At 44.6% G+C, this 23,909-nt stretch overlaps 1 protein-coding gene across 1 annotated transcript; it reads left to right on the top strand.

Moving 5' to 3' along the window:
- Positions 1–3,358: 3,358 nt before the first annotated feature.
- On the top strand, positions 3,359–22,833 carry LOC111950539 (rho GTPase-activating protein 35). The gene is made up of 7 exons (XM_070434490.1): positions 3,359–3,882; positions 13,511–17,453; positions 17,935–18,076; positions 18,559–18,636; positions 19,040–19,171; positions 22,386–22,494; positions 22,679–22,833. Exons 2-7 carry the CDS (start codon positions 13,725–13,727, stop codon positions 22,689–22,691), a joined length of 4,203 nt encoding a protein of 1,400 aa, XP_070290591.1. The 5' UTR covers positions 3,359–3,882; positions 13,511–13,724; the 3' UTR covers positions 22,692–22,833.
- The last annotated feature ends 1,076 nt before the right edge of the window (positions 22,834–23,909 follow it).

The following is a 23,909-nucleotide window of genomic DNA, read 5'->3' on the forward strand; positions in this document are numbered from 1 at the left end:
CAGGTAGGTGACTAAGAACCTGATGGTCACTCTGACAGAGCTCCAGTTTGCCAAAAGGCACCTGCTTGGAGTTTGCCAAAAGGCACATAAAAGACTCTCAGATCATGAGAAACAAGATTCTCTGGTCTGATGAAACCAAGACTGAACTCTTTGGCCTGTATCCCAAGTGTCACGTCTGGAGGAAACCTGGCAACATCCCTACGGTGAAGCATGGTGGTGGCAGCATCATACTGTGGGAATGTTTTTCAGCAGAAGGGACTGGGAGACTAGTCAGGATCGAGGGAAAGATGAACAGAGCAAAGTACAGAGAGATCCTTGATGAAAACCAATTTGGATAATACCTCTGTTAGAACAAAGGTAGTTGTATGTTTCCTGGTCAGATCTAGATATATTATAGCCTATTCTTCACGATTCAATGGGTACGTACAGTATCGGCAGGTAGCCTAGTGGTTAGAGTGTTGGCCCAGTATGGGAAAGGTTGCTGGATCGAATCCCCGAGCTGACAAGGTAGAAAGTAGTCATTCTGACCCTGAGCARGGCATTAACCCACTGTTCCCCGGACGCTGGATGTTGATTATGAGGGGTTGGATTAAATGCGGAAGACACATTTCAGTTGTACAACTGACTAGGTATTACATTTACATTTTAGTCATTTAGCAGACGCTCTTATCCAGAGCGACTTACAGTAGAGTGCATACATTTTATTACATTTTTACATACTGAGACAAGGATATCCCTACCGGTCAAGAGCAGACRCTCTTATCCAGAGCGACTTACAGTAGAGTGCATACATTTTATTACATTTTTACATACTGAGACAAGGATATCCCTACCGGCCAAACCCTCCCTACCGGCCAAACCCTCCCTAACCCGGACGACGCTATGCCAATTGTGCGTCGCCCCACGGATCTCCCGTTTATAAGTTAAAAAAATGTATGTAGCAACTGCAGATTGGCCCTTTAAGTGAGAGAAGAAGCTATAATCCTCAACACCCAGTCCATCAAGGATCATTTGATGAAGTCTATAATTTCATACATACAGATCATCAGACATTATAAGGTGGTGTTCTGCCATGAGTTCAACACAAAGGTGAAACACATCCTCATTACAAGTGAGGTCTTTAAAAGCACAGTCCTCCCGACAAGTATCTGCTTCCCTACGGTCCACAGGTTGTAAGTAGTTCTGGGCTCCGTACAGGTTGGGGAACGCATACATCATTATTGGCCGACCATTGGGAGCCAGAGTGTTGTGGGATGGCCTTATTCAGTGGTTGCTCCATGCATAAACCACTTGATCCAGCTCCTCCTAGACAGAGGAAATAATGTGGGATTCCACTGAGCTTGCACATTAGTTGACACTGATTTGACACATAGCTGAAGAGAGGCTTAAAAAGTTGCTTACCAGGAGACAATGTTATTGATACTGTACATAAAGTTGGAAATTCATAGGGTTATAAAGGATACTCAAATTAAGTTAATTTGCACATGTACTGGAATACACACAGTACAATGACATGCGTACTAAATCAGAATACTCAAAACTGGATCAGAAATGTGTCTAGGAAAATGTGTGCAAAGTGCCCATCTCCTCTAAGCTGGTCAAAATGGTCCATCCAAAACTAGCAACATTTGCTTCTCAGAGTGAGCCATAAACGCTCAATTCTTTGATTTCCAGTGCTGGGCCCAAAGTGACACATCCAGGAGGCACAGAAGTTGACTGACAGTTTCCCTGTCGGTAACTATTCAGGCCATCCAACATTTCTGGTGCATTCACCAGTAGCCATGCTGTTGACCTAATGTTTGAAGCTGCTGTTGTATGAAAGAGAGCACCTCTGCTCCATCGGTTTTGTTTTTAACCCGCAAGAGCTGATTCCTGCTTAGAACTCTCTCTATGATCTGAAAACGTATTGTTATGTTGTGTGAATCCAAGCCGGAAGTAGTCCTCAATGATATTGTCCATTGCCGATGTAAGAAATTAAGAAAATTAGGTGCTTATCAGGGCCACAAATACACCCCAACCAATCAATGTATAACAATAGACATGGGGAGTCTTGAGACATGGACAAAGTAGGTAACCCCCCGCCCCTCTAATTACACATATTACAATATCAGCTAAGCCACAGAAAAGAATAACCCAAATTATCATAAAAAGCAGCACAATATTATCAACTCTGTCAGATAACATATACATTTTATATTTATTGTCCTAAACAGGACATTGACACACACACACAATGTGTAGCTTAATGGACCACAGGAATGTCTTTACCTGGAAGGTTATTGCTGTGCTGATCTATGCAACATGAATAGATGGAAATCACCACACAATGCTACAAATGAAGAAACATATCCTATATCTCGAAATGTTTAGATAGTATTTCGACATTTTTAGGTAGTATCTCGAATTAGTATTTCAAAATGTTGACTTGATATATCTAAAAATCTTGAGATAATATCGACTTTAAAAAATGTTTTGGGTGAGCGGGAATGGGCTTCTATAAAAACTAGACAACAACTGCTATTGGACAATATAGGCCAGGGCATCATGTGGGCCTTTTGCATCTGTAATTAAAAAGTTACTCAAACAGTATTTAATCACTATTGTGTTGATTGATTAATTCCAGTCAATCATTTTGGATTGATAAGGTCTAGGTAGCCTAGCCACCCGAGGTTTGAATTTGAACTAAATTTGATCACATTCACATTTTCTCTTAACACAAATAAATATGCCTGATTTAGGCTATAAATACGTGCCTTACCACTTCCCCTGGTGCATAGGCTTCTCTAACCTACCTAAAGCTGTAAAAAAAACAACAACAAAAAACAATTATCTCACAAAAGTAATGCTCAAATGTTTAGGATAGGATCTCGAAATGTTTATATAGTATCTCGACATTTTTAGTTAAGTATCTACAAATGTAGAGTAAGTATCGACCCAAAAAATTGTGGTGGAATGGCCTTTCATAGATTAGCCTAATAATCATTAAAAAAAATATTACGCCTACTATGATGCATTGGGTGAATTTAGAGTAGGACGCAATATTAATAGTATAAGACAAATATATATGGCCTACTAAAGCAGGTGATGCCAATAGAGAAAAGCATGAATGCAGCCTAAGTGGTCTTGACACAGAGATACCAAAGCCAATTTAATTTATGGGAGCTTGACATATGTTGGCTAAAGTCATATTTATAACAGTGATGGCGATTACGCGTGTCGGCATGACAGCAGCGTCTCGCCTTTGTAAATACTGTACGTGCTGCAGTTGTGTGTGCGCGCCGCTGGGCGAGTCTCCTCCGCGTCTGTCTCCGTAGCTGCTTTTTTTTCAGAGAAAAGGAGAAGAGAATTAGCTCTGGGAGAAGGGCCGTCGCCATTATTGGGAAGCTGGAAAAAAAACACTTTCACACAAGCCATCTCTTGTTAAATTGATAAGGACGTTACCAATTTGTTGCATTAGGGCTGTTTAGAAGAAACATTGTACAGGAAGTGCAGCAAACTCGACCGGTGTCCCGTGCATGATCGATCYAGTATAATGTTGCCACAACAATGGACATAATAATTCGTCAAAAGCAACGTGGTGAAGCAAGGAGAAGACGGCGAAACAAGCTTTTATACGACTTTCATTTTTAACAAGGAGAGAAAAAGAAAAAAATATGTTTTTACCTTTGTAGTTTTATTATCACAAAAAGACGAACAGATCAATGGATTAGAAAACCATCGAGATGTAGATTTACAATTAATATGTAAGCAAACAATAATAACCTACTTAGTTCTGTCTGGGAATCAGGAGAGCCACGTTATTTTTGTTTCTTATGTCCATGCATATCAGGCGACCAGGGCTGCGGCAAGCGCTGACCTGACGGATGCAGGGAGAATGCGATGGTATGTATTCACTTTCTCCCCATTTTAATCTGAAACACGGATTGAAACCAGTGTTCGAGGTAGACATTCTCATGATCAATTTACCCACAATTGTAACAATTGTCTGTTACAAATGTATCTGAGTGAAACTGGTGATTTAAAAAAGTCCAAGTGGATTCGGAAATACGAGGTAAATGTGTTTTAGTTACGAGTCGGCAGTTTATTCTGTGGACAAGAGGCCTGGTGTGGCCAGTCCTTTCCATGAACATTCATTCCAAAACCTTTGCTAATCCATTACAATATGCATATGGAGTTGTAACCCGCTATATTGACGATTTTGAACAATATGACGCAAGTATGTGTGTTCTACTGAATTTAGAAAGCGATGTATCTTTACAATCACAGGGTAGGATAGTGACTTGCTTGTTTTCACTTCCAAAGAATTTGCCTGTTCAATCTGGTTGTCTGTCAGGCCTAGCTCAGCTGAGCGCAATTGACTTCCTACTGTGCCTTTGCTGGGGAATGTAGACATGGTTTGAATGGTTTGAATTTTCTATATGTTTAGAATATGAGATGCCGAATTTTGTAAACAATAATAACGTTTAATTGAATGGCAGTAGCCTATGTTAACACATTTCATTTCAATATTGAAACAGTACACACACACACACACACACACACACACACACACACACAGTATGTATATGTTTCTATTTACATGAGTGATTGTATCACAATAATACAGTGTGGTTGTTTTCTGGTTGTACTTTGAGCATCCTTTTGCCTAAACATCAGTATGAATATCCATGGGGTAACCATGGTAACAATCTGAAAGAAGTCTGCCTAAAAAGACAATCTACAAGCCATAATGTTGAATAAAATTATATTTACTCTATCGGTTTTCTGTGGTGTTGGTCCTTTTGACAGTAGGAGGTGGAGATGGGGTATCCACAGGAAAGTGTCGTTTACCCTAATTTCTCTCGCTTGTATTTTCAATCTCCTGACGCATTGAACATTATGCACAATAATCCGAACAATAGTCAAACATAGTCGACCGAAGCGCGTTTCCTCTCAATCAGCTGGAAGTGTTTGTGGAATTTGCCATATGATTACGTGGGACAACGTTCGGTCTGTGGTTCGGTTAGGCTCAGCCATATTGTGCAAGTGTTTGTAGRGTGCAAAAAAACAATATACAGACCAGCGTACTGAAGGTTTGGTTGATAACGCTTCCCTGTGGATATTTTGTCTCAGATTACCTTTGACATGGGGGCAAAATTGTCAGGTAAAGTAAATTGAAATTAACTTTGTTCAACATTCTGACTTGCAATGGGACTGTTAGGGAATGCTGAGCCTACATGTTAGAGATTAGTGTGTATTTCACTCTCGATTTGTAAAAGAGACTAAGTCTCATACTTTGCTTTTCCTGTTTGTGCAAGTTATGGAGCATCTCCAGTATGGCCCCATCCTCTGTGTATAAAATATACTGCTTGGCAACTTGACAAACAATATTACCCCAACTTACCTGATTCTAAAGGCGTCAGCATGCTTCAGAACCTCTTAATTGAGCTGGCGGCTAGCCAATGTTGGCTAGGCGAACCGAACGAGTGCTCGCATACACCCTTAAAAGACATTCGCTTGAAAAAAGTGGATATTGTCTTGTTTGTCCATTTTGAGATGCCATAGCCAGTATACAATCGTGGCCAAAAGTTTTGAGAGTGACACAAATATACATTTTCACAAAGTCTGCTGCCTCAGTTTGTATGATGGCAATTTGCATATACTCCAGAATGTTATGAGGAGTGATCAGATGATTTGTAGTTAATTGCAAAGTCCCTCTTTGCCATGCAAATTAACTGAATCGCCCAAAAACATTTCCACTGCATTTCAGCCCTGCCACAAAAGGACCAGCTGACATGTCAGTGATTATCTCGTTAACACAGGTGTGAGTGTTGACGAGGACAAGGCTGGAGATCACTCTGTCATGCTGATTGAGTTCGAATAACAGACTGGAAGCTTCAAAAGGAGTGTGGTGCTTGGAATCATTGTTCTTCCTCTGTCAACCATGGTTACCTGCAAGGAAACACGTGCCATCATCATTGCTTTGCACAAAAAGGGCTTCACAGGCAAGGATATTGCTGCCAGTAAGATTGCACCTAAATCAACCATTTATCGGATCATCAAGAACTTCAAGGAGAGCGGTTCAATTGTTGTGAAGAAGGCTTCAGGGCGCCCAAGAAAGTCCAGCAAGCGCCAGGACCGTCTCCTAAAGTTGATTCAGCTGCGGGATCGGGGCACCACCAGTACAGAGCTTGTTCAGGAATGGCAGCAGGCAGGTGTGAGTGCATCTGCACGCACAGTGAGGCGAAGACTATTGGAGGATGGCCTGGTGTCAAGAAGGGCAGCAAAGAAGCCATTTCTCTCCAGGAAAAACATCAGGGACAGACTGATAATCTGCAAAAGGTACAGGGATTGGACTGCTGAGGACTGGAGTAAAGTCATTTTCTCTGCTGAATCCCCTTTCCGATTGTCTGGGGCATCCGGAAAAAAGCTTGTCCGGAGAAGACAAGGTGAGCGCTACCATCAGTCCTGTGTCATGCCAACAGTAAAGCATCCTGTTACCATTCATGTGTGGGGTTGCTTCTCAGCCAAGGGAGTGGGCTCACTCACAATTTTGCCTAAGAACACAGCCATGAATAAAGAATGGTACTAACACATCCTCCGAGAGCAACTTCTCCCAACCATCCAGGAACAGTTTGGTGACGAACAATGCCTTTTCCAGCATGATGGAGCACCTTGCCATAAAGCAAAAGTGATAACTAAATGGCTYGGGGAACAAAACATCGATATTTTGGGTCCATGGCCAGGAAACTCCCCAGACTTTAATCCCATATAGAACTTGTGGTCAATCCTCAAGAAGGGGGTGGACAAACAAAAACCCACAAACTCCAAGCATTGATTATGCAAGAATGGGCTGCCATCAGTCAGGATGTGGCACAGAAGTTAATTGACAGCATGCCAGGGTGGATTGCTGAGGTCTTGAAAAAGGGTCAACACTGCAAATATTGACTCTTTGCATCAACTTCATGTCATTGTCAATAAAAGCCTTTGACACGTATGAAATGCTTGTATTTATACTTCAGTATTCCATAGTAACATCTGACAAAAATATCTAAAGACACAGAGGCAGCAGACTTTGTGAAAATTTATATTTGTGTCATTCTCAAATCTTTTGGCCACGACTGTTCACTTCCTCAAAATAGTCAGAATTAATCTAAGATAACTCAAGAAATCTGTAATTMATTTACTCAGGTCTCTCCAGAGAAGATTTTCAAGTCCGGGCTCTGGCTAGGCCACTCAAGGATGTTCAGAGACTTGTTCCGAAGCCACTCCTGTCTTGGCTGTGTGTTTAGGGTTGTTGTTCTGTTGGAAGGTGAACCTTCACCCCTGTCTGAGGTCCTGAGCGCTGCTGCTGAAAAACATCYCCACAGCATGATGCTGCCACCACCATGCTTCACCGTAGGGATGTTGCCAGGTTTCCTCCAGATGTGAAGCTTGGCATTCACGCCAAAGAGTTCCATCTTTGTTTCATCAGACCAGAGAATCTTGTTTCTCATGGTCTGAGTCTTTAGGTGCCTTCTGGCAAACTCCAAGCAGCCTGTCATGTGCCTTTTACTGAGGAGTGGCTTCTGTCTGGCCACTCTACCATAAAGGTCTGATTGGTGGAGTGCTGCAGATACAGTTGTCCTTCTGGAAGGTTCTCCCATCTCCACAGAGGAACTCTGTAGCTCTATCAGAGTGACCATCGGCTTCTTGGTCACCTCCATGACCAAGGCCCTTCTCCCCTGATTGCTCAGTTTGGCCGGGTGGCCAACTCTAGGAAGAGTCTTGGTGGTTCCAAACTTCTTCCATTTAAGAATGATGGAGGCCACCTTTTTAATGCTGCAGACATTTTTTGGTACCCTTCACCAGATCTGTGCACCCTCACAATCCTGTCTCTGAGCTCTAAGGACAATTCCTTCGACCTCGTGGCTTGGTTTTTGCTCTGACATGCAGTGTCAACTGTGGGACCTTATATAGACAGGCCTGTGCCTTTCTAAAAATGTCCAATTTGAATTTTTTATTAATTAAATGTTTTATTTAACTAGGCAAGTCGGTTAAGAACAAATTCTTATTGACAATGATGGCCTAGGAACAGTGGGTTAACTGCCTTGTTCAGGGGCAGAACAACAGATTTTTACCTTGTCAGCTCGGGGATTCGATCTAGCAACCTTTCGGTTACTGGCCCAATGCTCTAACCACTAGGCTACTTACCACAGGTGGACTCCAATCAAGTTGTAGAAACATCTCAAGGATGATCAATGGAAACAGGATGCACCTGAGCTCAATTTCGAGTCTCATAGTAAAGGGTCTGAATACTTAAGGTATTTCTGTTTTTTTATACATTTGTAAAAAATAATCATAATAATAATTAAAACCTGTTTTCACTGTCATATGGTGTATAATGTGTATATAGATGAGGATTTTTATTTAATCAATTTTAGAATAAGGCTGTAACGTAACAAAGTGGAAAAAGTCAAGGGGTCTGAATACTTTCCTAATGCACTGTAAATGTTTGTCATTCATCCATGATCAAGGCCTTAATTGAGAGCATTTCTACTTAATAGTGACCACTAAAGGTCCCGGTTGGCAAGGAAACCAACACCACTGCCCAGCTCTTTGTCCGAAGTGGTCCTTGGCCACCCTCGAGATGGATGACTTATCTGCATAGTTATGAGGGACACCGAGACCATCCATCCCTTCAATGGTCTTGGCTAGCAATAGGTAGGGTGGGATTCCAATTAGTGTGAAGAGTGCTTCTCCTCTTCCTCCACTCCCCTCCCTGCTCACACTACGAAACCTGCCAAGTCATGAGTAGTGTGAAAAAGTGCCAAAATGAAGATAGCTCTGGGCAGAAGTACAATAGACCTTTATGGCTAGGGAACCAGACTACTTACTAGCAGGTTAATGATTCAATCCCAAGCTGGCTATAGGGTATTGTAACCCTGATTTTGATTCACTTGACAAGACCAACATCAAATCACGTTTTATTGGTCACATGCGCCGAATACAACAGGTGTAGACTGTACTGTGAAATGCTTACTTACGAGCCAATTCCCAACAATAGAGTTAAAAAGTAAGAAAGATTTGCTCAATAAAAATGGTAACAAAATAACAACGAGGCTATATACAAGGAGTACCAGTACTGAGTCAATGTGCAAGGGTATGAGGTAGTTGAGGTAATTCAGTATGTACATGTAGGTAGGGGTAAAAGTGACCAGGCAATCAGGATATATAACAAACAGAGTAGCAGCAGCGTGTGTGGCGTCAATATGCTTGTGTGTGTGTTGGAGTGTCAGTATAGTGTGTGTTGATGGAGTATAGTGAGCGTGCATAGACCTAGTTCAAGAGTCAGTGCAAAAACATTAAGATATAAATAATACAAGAGGTCGGAGCCAGTGTAGTAGGATTCGATCTTATTCCTGTATTGATGCTTTGCCTGTTTGATGGTTCATTGTAGTGCGTAGCGGGATTTCTCATAAGCGTCCGGATTAGAGTCCCGCTCCTTGAAAGCGGCAGCTCGAGCCTTTAGCTCAGTGCGAATATTGCCTGTAATCCATGGCTTCTGGTTGGGATATGTACACACGGCCACTGTGGGGATGACGTCGTCGATGCACCTATTAATGAAGCCAGTGACCAATGTGGTAAACTCCTCAATGCCATCGGATAAATCCCGGAACATATTCCAGTCTGTGCTAGTGAAGCATCCGCTTCATCGGACCACTTCCGTATTGAGCGTGTCACTGATACTTCCTGTTTGAGTTTTTGCTCGTAAGCAGGAATCCGGAGGATAGAGTTATGATCAGATTTGCCAAATGGAGGGAGAGCTTTGTATGTCTCTGTGTGTGGAGGAAAGGTCATCTAGAGTGTTTTTTTTCTTCTCTAGTTAAACAGGTGACATGCTGGCAGAAATGAGGTAAAATGGATTTCAGTTTTCCTGCATTCAAATCATTGGCCATTGGATGTGCCGCCTCTGGAAGAGCATTTTCTTATTTGCTTATGGCCCTATACAGCTTGTTGAGTGTGGTCTTAGTGCCAGCATCAGTTTGTGGTGGTAAATAGACAGCTATAGTATGGTAAATAGTATGGTCTGCAGCTTATCATGAGGTATTCTAAACCTCGAGACTTCCTTAATATTATAGATTGCTCACCAGCTGTTGTTAACAAAGAGATCTTACCGGGCTCTGCCCTTCTGTCCTGCCGACGCATAGAAAAACCAGCTAGATGTATATTGTCCTTGTTCAGCCATGACTCAGAGAAGTATAGTATATTACAGTCTTAATGTATTTCGCCTCCATCTCATTGAAGTAGAAGGCCTCGTCCAAATCGAGGTTAGTGATAGCTGTTCTAATGTCCAAAAGCTTTTTTCGGTCATAGGAAATGATGGCGGAAACATTATGTACAAAAAAAGTTAAGATCAGTGGGGGAAAAAAACAATACACAAAATAGTGCAATGGTGTACTGTAAGTATTGAAGGAACTATACTATAATGGTTCTATATTCTCTTGGCCAGACTAAACAAGTTATGTTGCCTTAAAATGTCCACTTTCCAATGCAGCGCCATTATCTCCATCACATGTATTGTAGTTGTTGTGATCCTTTTGTGGGCTTGTCAGTAGCCTATATGCGATACACTTGTCATTGAGGTAAATAATGTGGACCCATGGCTGAGCGGTCAGAATGGTGTGACTCCAGTCCCATGTAGAATCCTTTCAGGTGACACCTCTCATACAAGGCAAGGAAAGAAAATTAAATCTAGTTTTACTACATACCCCCTCAACATACAGTGCCTACAGGAAGCACGGCACCATCCCGACRGTGAAGCATGGTGGTTGTAGCATCATGCTGTAAGGCTGTTTTTCAGGATCGAGGGAAAGATGAACGGAGCAAAGTACAGAAAGATCCTTGATGAAAACCTGCTTCAGACCTCAGACTGGGGTGAAGGTTCACCTTCCAACAGGACAACGACCCTAGGCATACAGTCAAGGCAACGCAGGAGTGGCTTCGGAACAAGTCTCTGAATGTCCTTGAGTGGCCCAGCCAGAGCCCCGGACTTGAACCCGATCGAACAGCTCTGGAAAGACCTGAAAATATCTGTGCAGCAACGCTCCCCATTCAACCTGACAGAGTTTAAGAGAATCTGCAGAGAAGAATGAGAGAAACTCCCCAAATACAGGTGTGCAAATGTTGTAGCATCATAACCAAGAAGACTCGATGCTGTAATTGCTGCCAAAGGTGCTTCAGGAAATTATTGAGTAAAGGGTCAGAATACTTATGTAAATGTGATATTTCAGTTTTGTATTTGTAATACAGTACCAGTCAAAAGTTTGGACACACCTACTCATTCAAGGGKTTTTCTTTATTTTTACTATTTTCTACATTGTAGAATAATAGTGAATACAAACTATAAAATAACACACATGGAATCATGTAGTAACCAAAAAAGTGTTAAACAAATCCAAATATATTTGAGATTCTTCAAAGTAGCCACCCTTTGCATTGATAACAGCTTTGCACACTCTTGGCATTCTCTCAACCAGCTTCATGAGGTAGTCACCTGGAATGGATTTCAATTAACAGGTGTGACTTGGTAAAAGTTAATTTGTGGAATGTCTTTCATTCTTAATGCGTTTGAGCCAATCAGTTGTGTTTTGACAAGGTAGGGGTGGTATACAGAAGATAGCCCTATTTGGTAAAAGACCAAGTGCATATTATGGCAAGAACAGCTCAAATAAGCAAAGAGTAGCGACAGACCATCATTACTTTAAGACATGAAGGTCAATCAATCCGGGAAAAGTCAAGAACTTTGAAAGTTTCTTCAAGTGCAGTCGCAAAAACCATCAAGCGCTATGATGAAACTGGCTCTCATGAGGACCGCCACAGGAAAGGAAGACCCAGAGTTACCTCTACTGTAGAGGATATATTCATTAGAGTTACCAGCCTCAGAAATTGCAGCCCAAATAAATGCTTCACAGAGTTCAAGTAACAGACACATCTAAACATCAACTGTTCAGAGGAGACTGCGTGAATCAGGTCTTCACTACTAAAGGACACCAATAAGAAGAAGACTTGCTTGGGCCAAGAAACACGAGCAAAGGACATTAGACCGGTGGAAATCTGTCCTTTTGTCTGTAGTCCAAAATTTTTCTGTAGTCCAAAACCAAAAATGTGAGATTTTTGGTTCCAACTGCCATGTCTTTGTGAGAGCAAGAGTAGGTGAACGGATCTCCACATGTGTGGTTCCCACCGTGAACCATGGAGGAGGAGGTGTGATGTGTGGGGGTTCTTTTCTGGTGACACTCAGTGATTTATTTAGAATTCAAGGCACACTTAACCAGCATGGCTACCACAGCTTTCTGCAGCGATATGCCATCCTATCTGGTTTGCGCTTAGTCCCACTATCATTTGTTTTTCAACAGGACAATGACCCAACACACCTCCAGGCTGTGTAAGGGTTATTTTACCAAGAAGGAGAGTGATGGAGTGGTGCATCAGATGACCTGGCCTCCAATGTCCCCCGACCTCAACCCAATTGAGATGGTTTGGGATGAGTTGGACCACAGAGTGACGGAAAAGCAGCCAACAAGTGCTCAGCATATGTGGGAACTCCTTCAAGACTTTTGGAAAAGCCTTTCAAGTGAAGCTGGTTGAGAGATTGCCAAGAGTGTGCAAAGCTGTCATCAAGGCAAAGGGTGGCTACTTTGAAGAATATMAAATATATTTTGACTTGATTAACACTTTTGTTGGGGGGCTACTACATGATTCCATGTGTTTTTCATAGATTGTCTTCACTATTATTCTACAATGTAGAAAATAGTAAAAATAGAAACTTGAATGAGTACGCGTGTCCAAACTTTTGACTGGTACTGTAAATTGTCTTGAAAATATACGTTAAGATGGCTGTCTAGCAATGATCAACAACCAACTTGACAGAGCTCGAAAAATAATGTGCTAATATTGTACAATCCAGGTGTGCAAAGCTCTTAGAGGCTTATCCAGAAAGACTCACAGCTGTATTCACTGCCAAATATGATTCTATTTGTGAATACGTAAAGTAGTTATTTCTGTATTTAATTTTCAATAAATTTGCACAAATTTATAAAAACCTGTCRTTATGGGGTATTGTATGTAGATGAGTTTGGGGGAAAGAAAATCTATTTAATACATTTTAAATTCAGTCTAACACAACAATGTGGAATAAGTCAAGGGGTATGAATACTTTCTGAAGGCACTGTATTTGTATTTTAGGTCTCACTTTATTTGCAGGGAATATTGAGTTTTTTTCTTTGTATATCTCATTTGCTGTTCTATTTGAGATGAGATTAGAAATGAATGTCCCTACTCACTGTTCTCTTATTAAGTTGAAGGGAAATTATTCTTAGTGTTGTCTTCTTTTAACCACTTTGTGAAGGTGTTTGACTGTTCTTTTTTTTTTGATGAGAGCAGMAATTAGGTTAACTTTGCTCAAACTAATATTTGTTCTTTTTTAACATAAATGTAAGATTTGGTTTAGCTAATTCTTATTTTTGTGCTCTTTTATTTTGTCTGGCAGGGTCATAGCTACATTAGGAATGACTGAGAGAAGCCTCTGTCTTTGCTACACCCCTGCACTGTTGTTGATAGAACATGTACCACACTAGAGGAAACGGCAACTAAACTCAAAGAAGCCCATTGTGCTGGTCCCATCCCCAATGCCACTTTATGGACACACGTCCAAGTGTACTCTCTGATCGAGTGCCTGATTATGGCAGGATGAGTGTCAGCTGATGATAATGATGGCGAAAAAGCACGATGTTAAGTCACCCACATACAACCTTATTGTGGTGGGTTTGTCAGGGACTGAGAAAGAGAAGGGCCAGTGTGGAGTGGGTAAGTCCTGCCTGTGTAACCGCTTTGTGCGCCCCAGTGCTGATGACTTCTATCTGGACCACACGTCAGTGCTGAGCACCAGYGACTTYGGGGGYAGAGTGGTTAACAATGACCAYTTCCTGTTCTGGGGGGAGGTGGGGCGGGTGGTGGAGGAGGGGCCGGAGTGCARGATGCATGTGGTGGAGCAGACMGAGTTCATTGATGACCAGACGTTCCAGCCACACCGCAGCACTGCCATGCAGCCCTATATCAAGAGGGCGGCCTCCACCAAGCTGGCCTCTGCAGAGAAGCTGATGTACTTCTGCACGGACCAGCTGGGGCTGGAGCAGGACTTTGAGCAGAAGCAGATGCCTGAGGGCAAGATACAGGCTGACGGGTTCRTGCTCTGTRTGGACGTCAGTAGGGGGATGAACCGCAACTTTGACGACCAGTTGAAGTTTGTCACAAAYCTTTAYGGTCAKCTGAGCAAAACAAAGAAGCCCATTGTGCTGGTCTTAACCAAGTGTGATGAGGGGGTTGAACGCTACATCAAAGATTCTCACACCTTTGCCATCACTAAAAAGAGTCTTCCAGTAGTGGAGACWTCTGCACGCTCTAACATCAATGTTGACCTAGCYTTCMTTRCTTTGGTGCAACTCATTGATAAGAGCAGGGGCAAGCCCAAGATCATTCCTTACTTTGAGGCCCTCAAGCTCCAGAGTCAGCAGATAGCCYTGGCTAAAGACCGATACGAATGGCTAGTCAACCGCRTAGTGAAGAACCACAACGAGACCTGGCTTAACACCAGCMGACGCATGCACASYKCTTCAGAGTTCAAWGAATACGTCTTTCTRGAGGGTACAGCRAAATGCAARAAGCTCTTCCAGCAGCWTGTGTACCGTCTGAAACAGGAGCACATTGAGAGACGTCGGAAAATCTATCTGAGCACTCTTCCTCTAGCACTTAGCTCCCTGGTGCCTGACCTGGATGAGATCGACCAGCTGAGCTGGTCTGGGGTTCAGAAGGTCCTGGAGTCCAAGCAGCACTTTKCCCACTGGTTTGTAGTTCTGGAGGACTCTCCATGGGAGGACACGTCTCACATAGACAACATGGAGGATGAGCGCATCCCCTCAGACCTGCTGGAGACGTTACCAGCCGAGGACATTTTCGACGCCCACCTGGAGCACCTGAGAAATGAGTGCAAGCGGGCTGAGATGAGGCAGGAGTTCAAGCACAAGTTGGCCTGTTCTCCCTTTGTCACGCCTGGCAAGCCCTGGGAAGAGGCCCGCAGCTTCATCATGAATGAAGACTTCTACCAATGGTTGGAGGAATCAGAGTACCTGGACCTCTACAACCGCCACCAGAAAGAGATCATCGGCCACGCTAAAGAGGACTTCCAGGAGCTTCTGCTGGAGTACTCCGAGCTCTTCTATGAGCTGGAGGTGGAYGCAAAGCCCAGCAAGGAGAAGATGGGGGCCATCCAGGAGGTTTTAGGGGAGGAGCAGCGGTTCAAAGCCCTGCAGAAGCTTCCAGCTGAGAGAGATGCTCTGGTGTTGAAGCATATTCACTTTGTCTACCACCCCACCAAGGAGACCTGTCCCAGCAGCCCACAGTGTGGAGACTTCAAGATAGAGCAACTCCTGGCCTCACGTTTCCCAACATGCTACCCATTCTTCAACGTGAAGTCTTATTTTGGGGATATTAAAGCGGACCGAATCAACCTTGTGATATTGGGCAAAGACGGACTGGCTAGGGAGTTTGCCAATGAGATCAGAGCTCTCTGTACCAATGACGACCGGTATGTGTTGGATGGGAAGATGTATGAGCTCACCCTACGACCTATCGAGGGCAATGTACGACTTTCTGTTAACTCCTTCCACACTCCCACCTTCACACCCCATGGGTGCCTGTGTTTGTACAACTCAAAAGAGTCCCTAACCTACGTCGTAGAAAGCATTGAAAGGTTGCGGGAGTCAACAATCGGTAGAAGGGACAGCCATATAGCTCAGCTTTTAACATCTCTGCTCTTGGTTACTAAAAGGGGTGTAGGGACCTATGCAGWTATTGGGGGAGAAACTGCTTTAGGTCTGATAACACAGGGACAGCAGGTAGCAAGGAGACTGCAGTGTAGCTTCCTCGACCCAGCCTCCCCTGGTGTGGGCTATGGGCACAATGTGAATGAGAGTCAGATCAACCAAGTATTGAGAGGTCTTCTGGACTGTAGAAGGAGCTCATCTTTCAGTAGCAGCTCCCCACCTCTGCCCCCTCAACCTCCAGGTCCCAGAGACTCTCCTCACCAGCCCAGCCCAGAGGCAGACATCCGCATCGTCATGTGCTTGATGTGTGGAGACAACTATGACGTGGAACAGCTCCTCTCTCCCTTCCTACTGCCTCAGCACTGCAGGCCAACATCCAACAGTGGAACCTCGGTGATACTGGAGCAGACAGTGGGACCTCACAAACAGGTGATTGAGCTCTCCCTCCTTTCCTACCATGCCTCCTTCTCCCTGAGGAAGAGCAGATTAGTGCACGGCTACATCGCTGTGTACTCAGCCCGCCGCAAGGCCTCTCTGGAAACCCTGTGTGCCTTCCTATGTGAGGTCCAGGACATCATTCCTGTTCAGCTGCTGGCTGTGGGGGAGAGCCAGGTAGAGCTCACAGAAAGTGAGTCTGCCAGAGAGCAGCTGGTCCAGGGAGAGGAGCTGGCCCAAGAGATAGAGGGCAGGTTCAACAGTGTGGTGTGTGGGTCAGGAGGGGTGGTGGGTGGCCTGCACAGGATRGAGATGTTTCATCCCTTCCTGATGGAGGTGGTGGAGAAACGCAACATCGTGGAGGCCACTCACATGTATGATAACGTGGCTGAGGCCTGCATTAACGAGACTGCCTACTCCCCTCGCTGTAGCTCACCCAGCCCCGGCACCATGTTCCTAGACTCTGACATGGATGACGTGGAGCCCTCCCCACCTTACTACGACGGCACACTCACCTCCCATGGGGGGAGCTTCAACCTGCCTGACCTGGACTCCAGCGATGTCTCTGTCATCTCTGACATCAGCTCCTTTGAGAACAAGCTCAATAGCAAAGCCACGCCCCAGGTGAGACCCAAGCCCTCTGTGACCTTTGACTTCCGGAAGGTGGGCAGAAACCCCTACAACACAGACACCATGGGCCACCGTCGCTCCCTGCCCTCTGCTGTGACATGGGTGCCAGGTGGGGACGGAGGTTACGACCCCTCGGACTATGCAGAGCCCATGGATGCTGTGTCCAAGCCCCGGCCCAGCAACGAGGAGATCATCTACTCTGTGCCCCATGACAGCACGCAGGGCAAGATTATTACCATCCGCAATGCCAATCGGATGCACGCCAACGGGAACGGCTCAGACAGTGAGGCGGACAGCAGCTCCCTGGAGCGCCGCAGGAAGTTCTCGGCGGCGGGGGTAAAGCCACGGCTCTACCGCGACCGCTCTAAACGCCTGGGTAAGTTCAGCAGCTTCCGCACCAGCTTCATTGGCAGCGACGACGAGATGGGGGCTCTGCCAAAAACCAAGGAGGATGAGTTCGGAACCCTGAAAGGAGACATCATCAACGAGGAGGGAGAGGACCCCAAGAAGAGGAACATTCTGAAGAGCCTGCGGCGAACTGCCAAGGTATGTGTTGCTTCAGTTAGTAGTCTCCCCTTAACTCCTAATGCATAAACACTATTCTTTTCAGGCTTGAAAGACTATTCTCTTTCAATTGTAGGTAATTGGCCAGCTTTGATACGATAAACGTGGTTAAGTAACGACAAAATGGTTAATATGATTTTCCATGTAATCTCTTTACTTGTGAAAACTTTTTTGATGGGTAATTGCTTGATTGTTTTACTAAACTTTTCCTCCATGCTAATATGCTATTCATAGAAAGTAAGTTATTCACGTGAAACTCCAAAGTGTGTTGGAATTTTAAGAAGAAAGCAGCCTGTATTTCAGAGTTACTGAAACACTTGAAACGACAGCTGTTGATTCTGATGCTGAATACATAAAGGCAAATCTTGCAGCTGAATAAACATAGTTTTGACATAATGTACAAAAATCTAATGTAGACGTCTGTGGTCATTAACAATGTCAACATTTCTGTGTTTCTCTGCAGAAAACCAGACCAAAGCCTCGGCCCTCTATTCCCAAGCCCCTGGAGAGCAGCTACTTCGGGGTGCCCCTGGTCAACGTGGTGTCCCCAGACAGACCTATCCCACTCTTCATTGACAAGTGTGTCCGCTTTATTGAGACCACAGGTGGGTCACTTATTTCTTTCTCCTCTTCTCCCCTGTGTTTGTTCATCTGTATTTTTGTCTCATTCATTATGTTATTTGACTTGGATGCTGTGCAAAACATACAAAGAATATTATTCATTGATAATAAGTTAATTCTGAGGTAATTCTGTGTTGCTGAAGGATTAAACTGTGTAATGTCTTATTGTTGCACTGTGATTGTTTTTCCTTACAATACTCACATTATGTGGTTGTGTAATTTCAATATGACTTTAAGTCGTTCTGGGTGAGGGCGTTATTTTTCTTCTATTTACATTTAATAAGCCAAGAAGAACTAACTACACTACAGCAAATGTAGCCAATGATCAACTGCTGTACTGCAGCAGTGTCCTGTACTGTACTGCAGCAGTGTCCTGTACTGTACTGCAGCAGTGTCCTCATTGACTTTACTGGAAATGGCTGATGACATAATGCAGATGGTGGTTTCCATCTCTGTCTCTCTGCAGGTCTCAACACAGAGGGGCTCTACAGGGTGAGCGGGAACAAGTGTGAGATGGAGAGTATGCAGAGGCAGTTTGACCAGGGTGAGTTGCTGTACCTAGTCATGTCTGTCTGGTCTAAAACAATGTATCAGACCCATAGAGGGATCGACTGTACTCGCCACACTGTCTGTCCCCAGTACCTGGACTAACCCTGGTTAGTTATGTGGCTAATCAATATATAGACACATGAGCTGCAGAGGAAATGATGACGTAAACTAAATATATTTAGAACAGTGACAAAGTGACTACCTCTGACACACTATCCCTATCCTTTTCTCTTCCCCCCCCTCTCCTTCTCCTCCCTCTATTTTTCTCCCCCTTCCCTTCTATCCCTCACCTCCCTCTTCTCTCTCTCTCTCCTCTTTTTTTTCTTCTTCTACATCTCACTTTCCTTTACGTCTCTTCTTCCCTCTTTATCTCCCTCTCTACCTCTCTCCCCCTCTAGACCATGGGCTGGACCTGGTGGAGAAGGACTTTGCCATCAACACGGTGGCTGGGGCTCTGAAGGCCTTTTTCTCTGAGCTGCCAGAGCCTCTGGTGCCCTGCATCCTGCAAGTGGAGCTGCTCGAGGCCTTCAGTAAGACACGGGACTGGTTGGGGTTAAGGAGTGGTTTTGTGGTTCTGGAGGGTTCAGTAAGACATGGAGCTGGCTGGGGTTAATGAGGGGGTTTTCTGGTTCAGTAAGACATGGAGCTGGCTGGGGTTAGGTATGGGGGTACTGGGGTTCTGGATGGGGGTACTGGGGTTCTGGAGGGTTCAGAAAAACATGGAGCAGGGTGAGATATTCTTGTGATTGTGAAAGTATCAGGTTATTACAGGCTAAGGGTTTGGGGAGGACCTCTCATAGAGGGGTGGGATGAGGATATACAGTTGAAGTTGGAAGTTTACATACACCTTAGCCAAATACATTTAAACTCAGTTTTTCACAATTCCTGACATTTAATCCTAGTAAAAATTCCCTGTCTTAGGTCAGTTAGGATCACCACTTTATTTTAAGAATGTGAAATGTCAGAATAATAGTAGAAAGTGATTTTATTTCAGCTTTTATTTCTTTCATCACATTCCCAATCGGTCAGAAGTTTACATACACTCAATTAGTATTTGGTAGCATTGCCTTTAAATTGTTTAACTTGGGTCAAACGTTTCGGGTAGCCTTCCACAGGCTTCCCACAATAAGTTGGGTGAATTTTGGCCCATTCCTCCTGGCAGAGCTGGTGTAACTGAGTCAGGTTTGTAGGCCCCCTTGCTCACACACGCTTTTTCAGTTCTGCCCACAAATTTTCTATAGGAGTGAGGTCAGGGCTTTGTGATGGCCACTCCAATACCTTGACTTTGTTGCCCTTAAGCCATTTTGCCACAACTTTGGAAGTATGCTTGGTGTCATTGTCCATTTGGAAGACCCATTTGCGACCAAGCTTTAACTTCCTGACTGATGTCTTGAGATATTGCTTCAATATATCCAGATAATTTTCATCTGTCATGATGCCATCTATTTTGTGAAGTTCACCAGTCCCTCCTGCACAACATGATGCTGCCACCCCCGTGCTTCACGGTTGGGATGGTGTTCTTCGGCTTGCAAGCATCTCCCTTTTTCCTCCAAACATAACGATGGTCATTATGGCCAAACAGTTCTATTTTTTGTTACATCAGACCAGAGGACATTTCTCCAAAAAGTACGAACTTTGTCCCCATGTGCAGTTGCAAACCGAAGTCTGGCTTTTTTATGGCGGGTTTGGAGCAGTGGCTTCTTCCTTGCTGAGCGGCCTTTCAGGTTATGTCGCTATAGGACTCGTTTTACTGTGGATATAGATATAWTTGTACCTGTTTTCTCCAGCCTCTTCACAAGGTCCTTTGCTGTTGTTCTGGAATTGATTTGCACTTTTCGCACCACAGTATGTTCATCTCTAGGAGACAGAACGCGTCTCTTTGCTGAGCAGTATGACGGCTGCGTAGTCCCATGGTGTTTATACTTGCATACTATTTTTTTGTACAGATGAACGTGGTACCTTCAGGCATTTGGAAATTGCTCCCAAGGATGAACCAGACTTGTGGAGGTCTGCAATTTTTTTTCTGAGGTCTTGGCTGATTTCTTTTGATTTTCCCATGATGTCAAGCAAAGAGGCACTGAGTTTGAAGGTAGGCCTTGAAATACGTACACAGGTACACCTCCAACTGACTCAAATTATGTCAATTAGCCTATCAGAAGCTTCTAAAGCCATTACATCATTTTATGGAATTTTCCAAGATGTTTAAGTCAACTTAGTGTATGTAAACTTCTGACCCACTGAAATTGTAATACAGTGAAATAATCTGCCTGTAAACAATTGTTGGAAAGATTACTTGTGTCATGCACAAAGTAGATGTCCTAACCAACATGCCAAACTATAGTTTGTTAACAAGAAATTTGTGGAGGTTGAAAAACGAGTTTTAATGACTCCAACCTAAGTGTATGTAAACTTCCGACTTCAACTGTCTGTTTTTTGTTCTCGAGAAAGCTGTACACAATATACTAATATGTATGTAGGTATGTACACTACATGACCAAAAGTATGTGGACACCTGCTTGTTGAACATCTCATTAAAAATCATGGGCATTAATATGGAGTTGGTCCCTCTGCTGCTGTAACAGCCTCCACTCTTCTGGGAAGGCTTCCCACTAGATGTTGGAACATTGCTGCGGGGACATGCTTCCATTCAGCCACGAGCATTACTGAGGTCGGACACTGATGTTGCGCGATCAGGCCTGGCTCACAGTCTGCGTTCCAATTCATCCCAAAGGTGTTCGATGGGGTTGATATCAGGGCTCTGTGCAGACCAGTCAAGTTGTTCCACACCGATCTCGACAAACCAGAATGTCATTGTATTTCCCTTCAGTAGAACTATGGGGCTTATCCTGAACCATGATAAACAGCCCCAGACCATTATTCTTCCTCCACCAAAGTGTACAGTTGGCACTATATATTGGGGCAGGAAGCGTTCCCCTGGCATCCGCCAAACCCAGATTAGTCGGTCGGACTGTCAGATGGCGAAGCATGATTCATCACTCCAGAGAACGCATTTCTACTGCTCCGGAGTCTAATGGCGTCGAGCTTTATACCACTCCAGCCGACACTTGGCATTGCGTGATCTTAGGCTTGTGTGCTGCTGCTCGGCCATGGAAACCCATTTCATGCTCCCGACGAACCGTTCTTGTGCAGACGTTGCTTCCAGGGGCAGTTTGGAACTCGGTAGTGAGTGTTGCAACCGAGGACAGATGATCTTTACATGCTAGGTGATTCAGCACTCTGCGGTCCCGTTCTGTGAGCTTGTGTGGCCTACCATTTCGCGGCTAAACAGTTGCTGCTCCTACACATATCCACTTCACAATAACAGCACTTACAGTTGACCGGGGCAGCTCTAGCAGGGCAGAAATTTGACGAACTGACTTGTTGTAAATGACATATGACGGTGCTAAGTCACTGAGCTCTTCAGTAAGGCTATTCTACTTCCAAAAGTTTGTCTATGGAGACTGTGTGGCTGAAATAGCTGAATCCAATCATTTGAAGGGATGGCCACATACTCTCGTGTATATATAGTGTATGTATGTAGTGCTGCATATGGAGTAACAGATGGAGTAACAGTGTTGATAACATATGAGTCATAGTGTTGACCCCTTCCCTCCTGTGCGTGTGTGTGTGTGTTGTGTGTGTGTGTGTGATGTGTGTGTGTGTGTGTGTGTGTGTGTGTGTGTGTGTGTGTGTGTGTGTGTTGTGTGTGTGTGTGTGTGTGGTGTGTTGTTGCGATGCGCGCAGAGATCAACGACAGGGAACAGAGGCTGTACACCATGGAAGGATGTACTGAGGAGGTTCCCCAGAGAGAGACTATGACTGTCTTCAGATTTGTCATGAGCCACTTACACAAGTGAGTGCAGATCAGACTGGCTAACTGTCCATTCTATGCCTTGGCCTGACTGCATTGTGACTGAAACCATTTGCATGTTTTGTAACATGTTCATCAAGTAGCTCTATAACCTGTTAATATGTTATTACACTAGTAGCTGTGTCAGCTGTTGTTGATGGAGTGTATTGGTGTTGTATCTTCCCAGGGTGAGCCCGTGAGCAGACAGACCTTGTGACCAGTGAGAATTGTTCCATCTGTTTCTGGCCCACTCTGATGCGGCAGACTCCACCACCATGGACGCCCTGACGGCACGCGGGACCTACCAGACAATCATCGAGACCTTCATCACCAGTGTGCTTTCTTTTCTACAACCAGCCCCTCCTGGACTCCCCCACTGGCCTGGCTGGTCTCCCTGCCTCCCTCCACCACCCTCTACCGGGGGCTCTGCCAATTCCTGCACCACTCCTCCCCTCCCTCCACCGCCACGCACTTCAGCCTCTGCAGCAGTCGCCCCCACCACCCCCAGTCTCCCCTGCAGTCCCTCTGCCCCCTCCACCAACACCCCCACCATACCACCCACCGAGCAAGAGACACTGTGAGAGACACTGAGAAGGGAACACATGGTCACCCCTTGATTGATGCTGCTGCACACCTGATCTGATGCTGCTGCACACCTGATCTGATGCTGCTGCACACCTGATCTGATGCTGCTGCACCCCTGATCTGATGCTGCTGCACCCCTGATCTGATGCTGCTGCACCCCTGATCTGATGCTGCTGCACACCTGATCTGATGATGCTGCACACCTGATCGGATGCTGCTGCACACCTGATCTGATGATGCTGGACCTTAGTCACTTACACACACACAAAAACATACATACTGACAGTACATTGTTCGGTCGTTGATAATAACATGTAAACAGAGAGAGGAGACGAGGAGTGTTTGACAAATAAACTTGCCACTTGTGAACAGCGTCCTGCTGCCCCGCCCCTGTCACCTGTGTGCCAATGCAGATCACCATGCTGACCCGTCCACTCCACCCCCTATAGCCCCTGATAACCTGACTCTACGACTCACTCACAGGAGGGCTGGGGGCAGAACAGAGTGGGTGTCATTGTTACAGTAAGCATCTCTCTGCCAACCAACCGTTCTTACCCTAACAATACACTACGATTTAAAAAAAAGTCCAAGCCTCCATGTCAAGCTGGAAGATATGATTTGTGCCCATCACCATGTTTTTATTTGTGTATAATATTTTTTAAATGTTCTGTTTGTTAATGAAAGTAGCCACTGGATGTATGGACTGTGCCTCTCTCAGGGCTGTAGTTGGTAACGTACACACAGCAGTGAGGGGAGCCTCCCTGTCTGCCTGTAGGGCCCCTGCTAGGGGGTTGGGGTGGGGACATCCAGGGATGCACTTTAATGGTCAGAAT

Source organism: Salvelinus sp. IW2-2015, linkage group LG23 (genome assembly GCF_002910315.2).
Source record: "Salvelinus sp. IW2-2015 linkage group LG23, ASM291031v2, whole genome shotgun sequence".
NCBI classification, from domain to species: Eukaryota; Metazoa; Chordata; class Actinopteri; order Salmoniformes; family Salmonidae; genus Salvelinus; species Salvelinus sp. IW2-2015.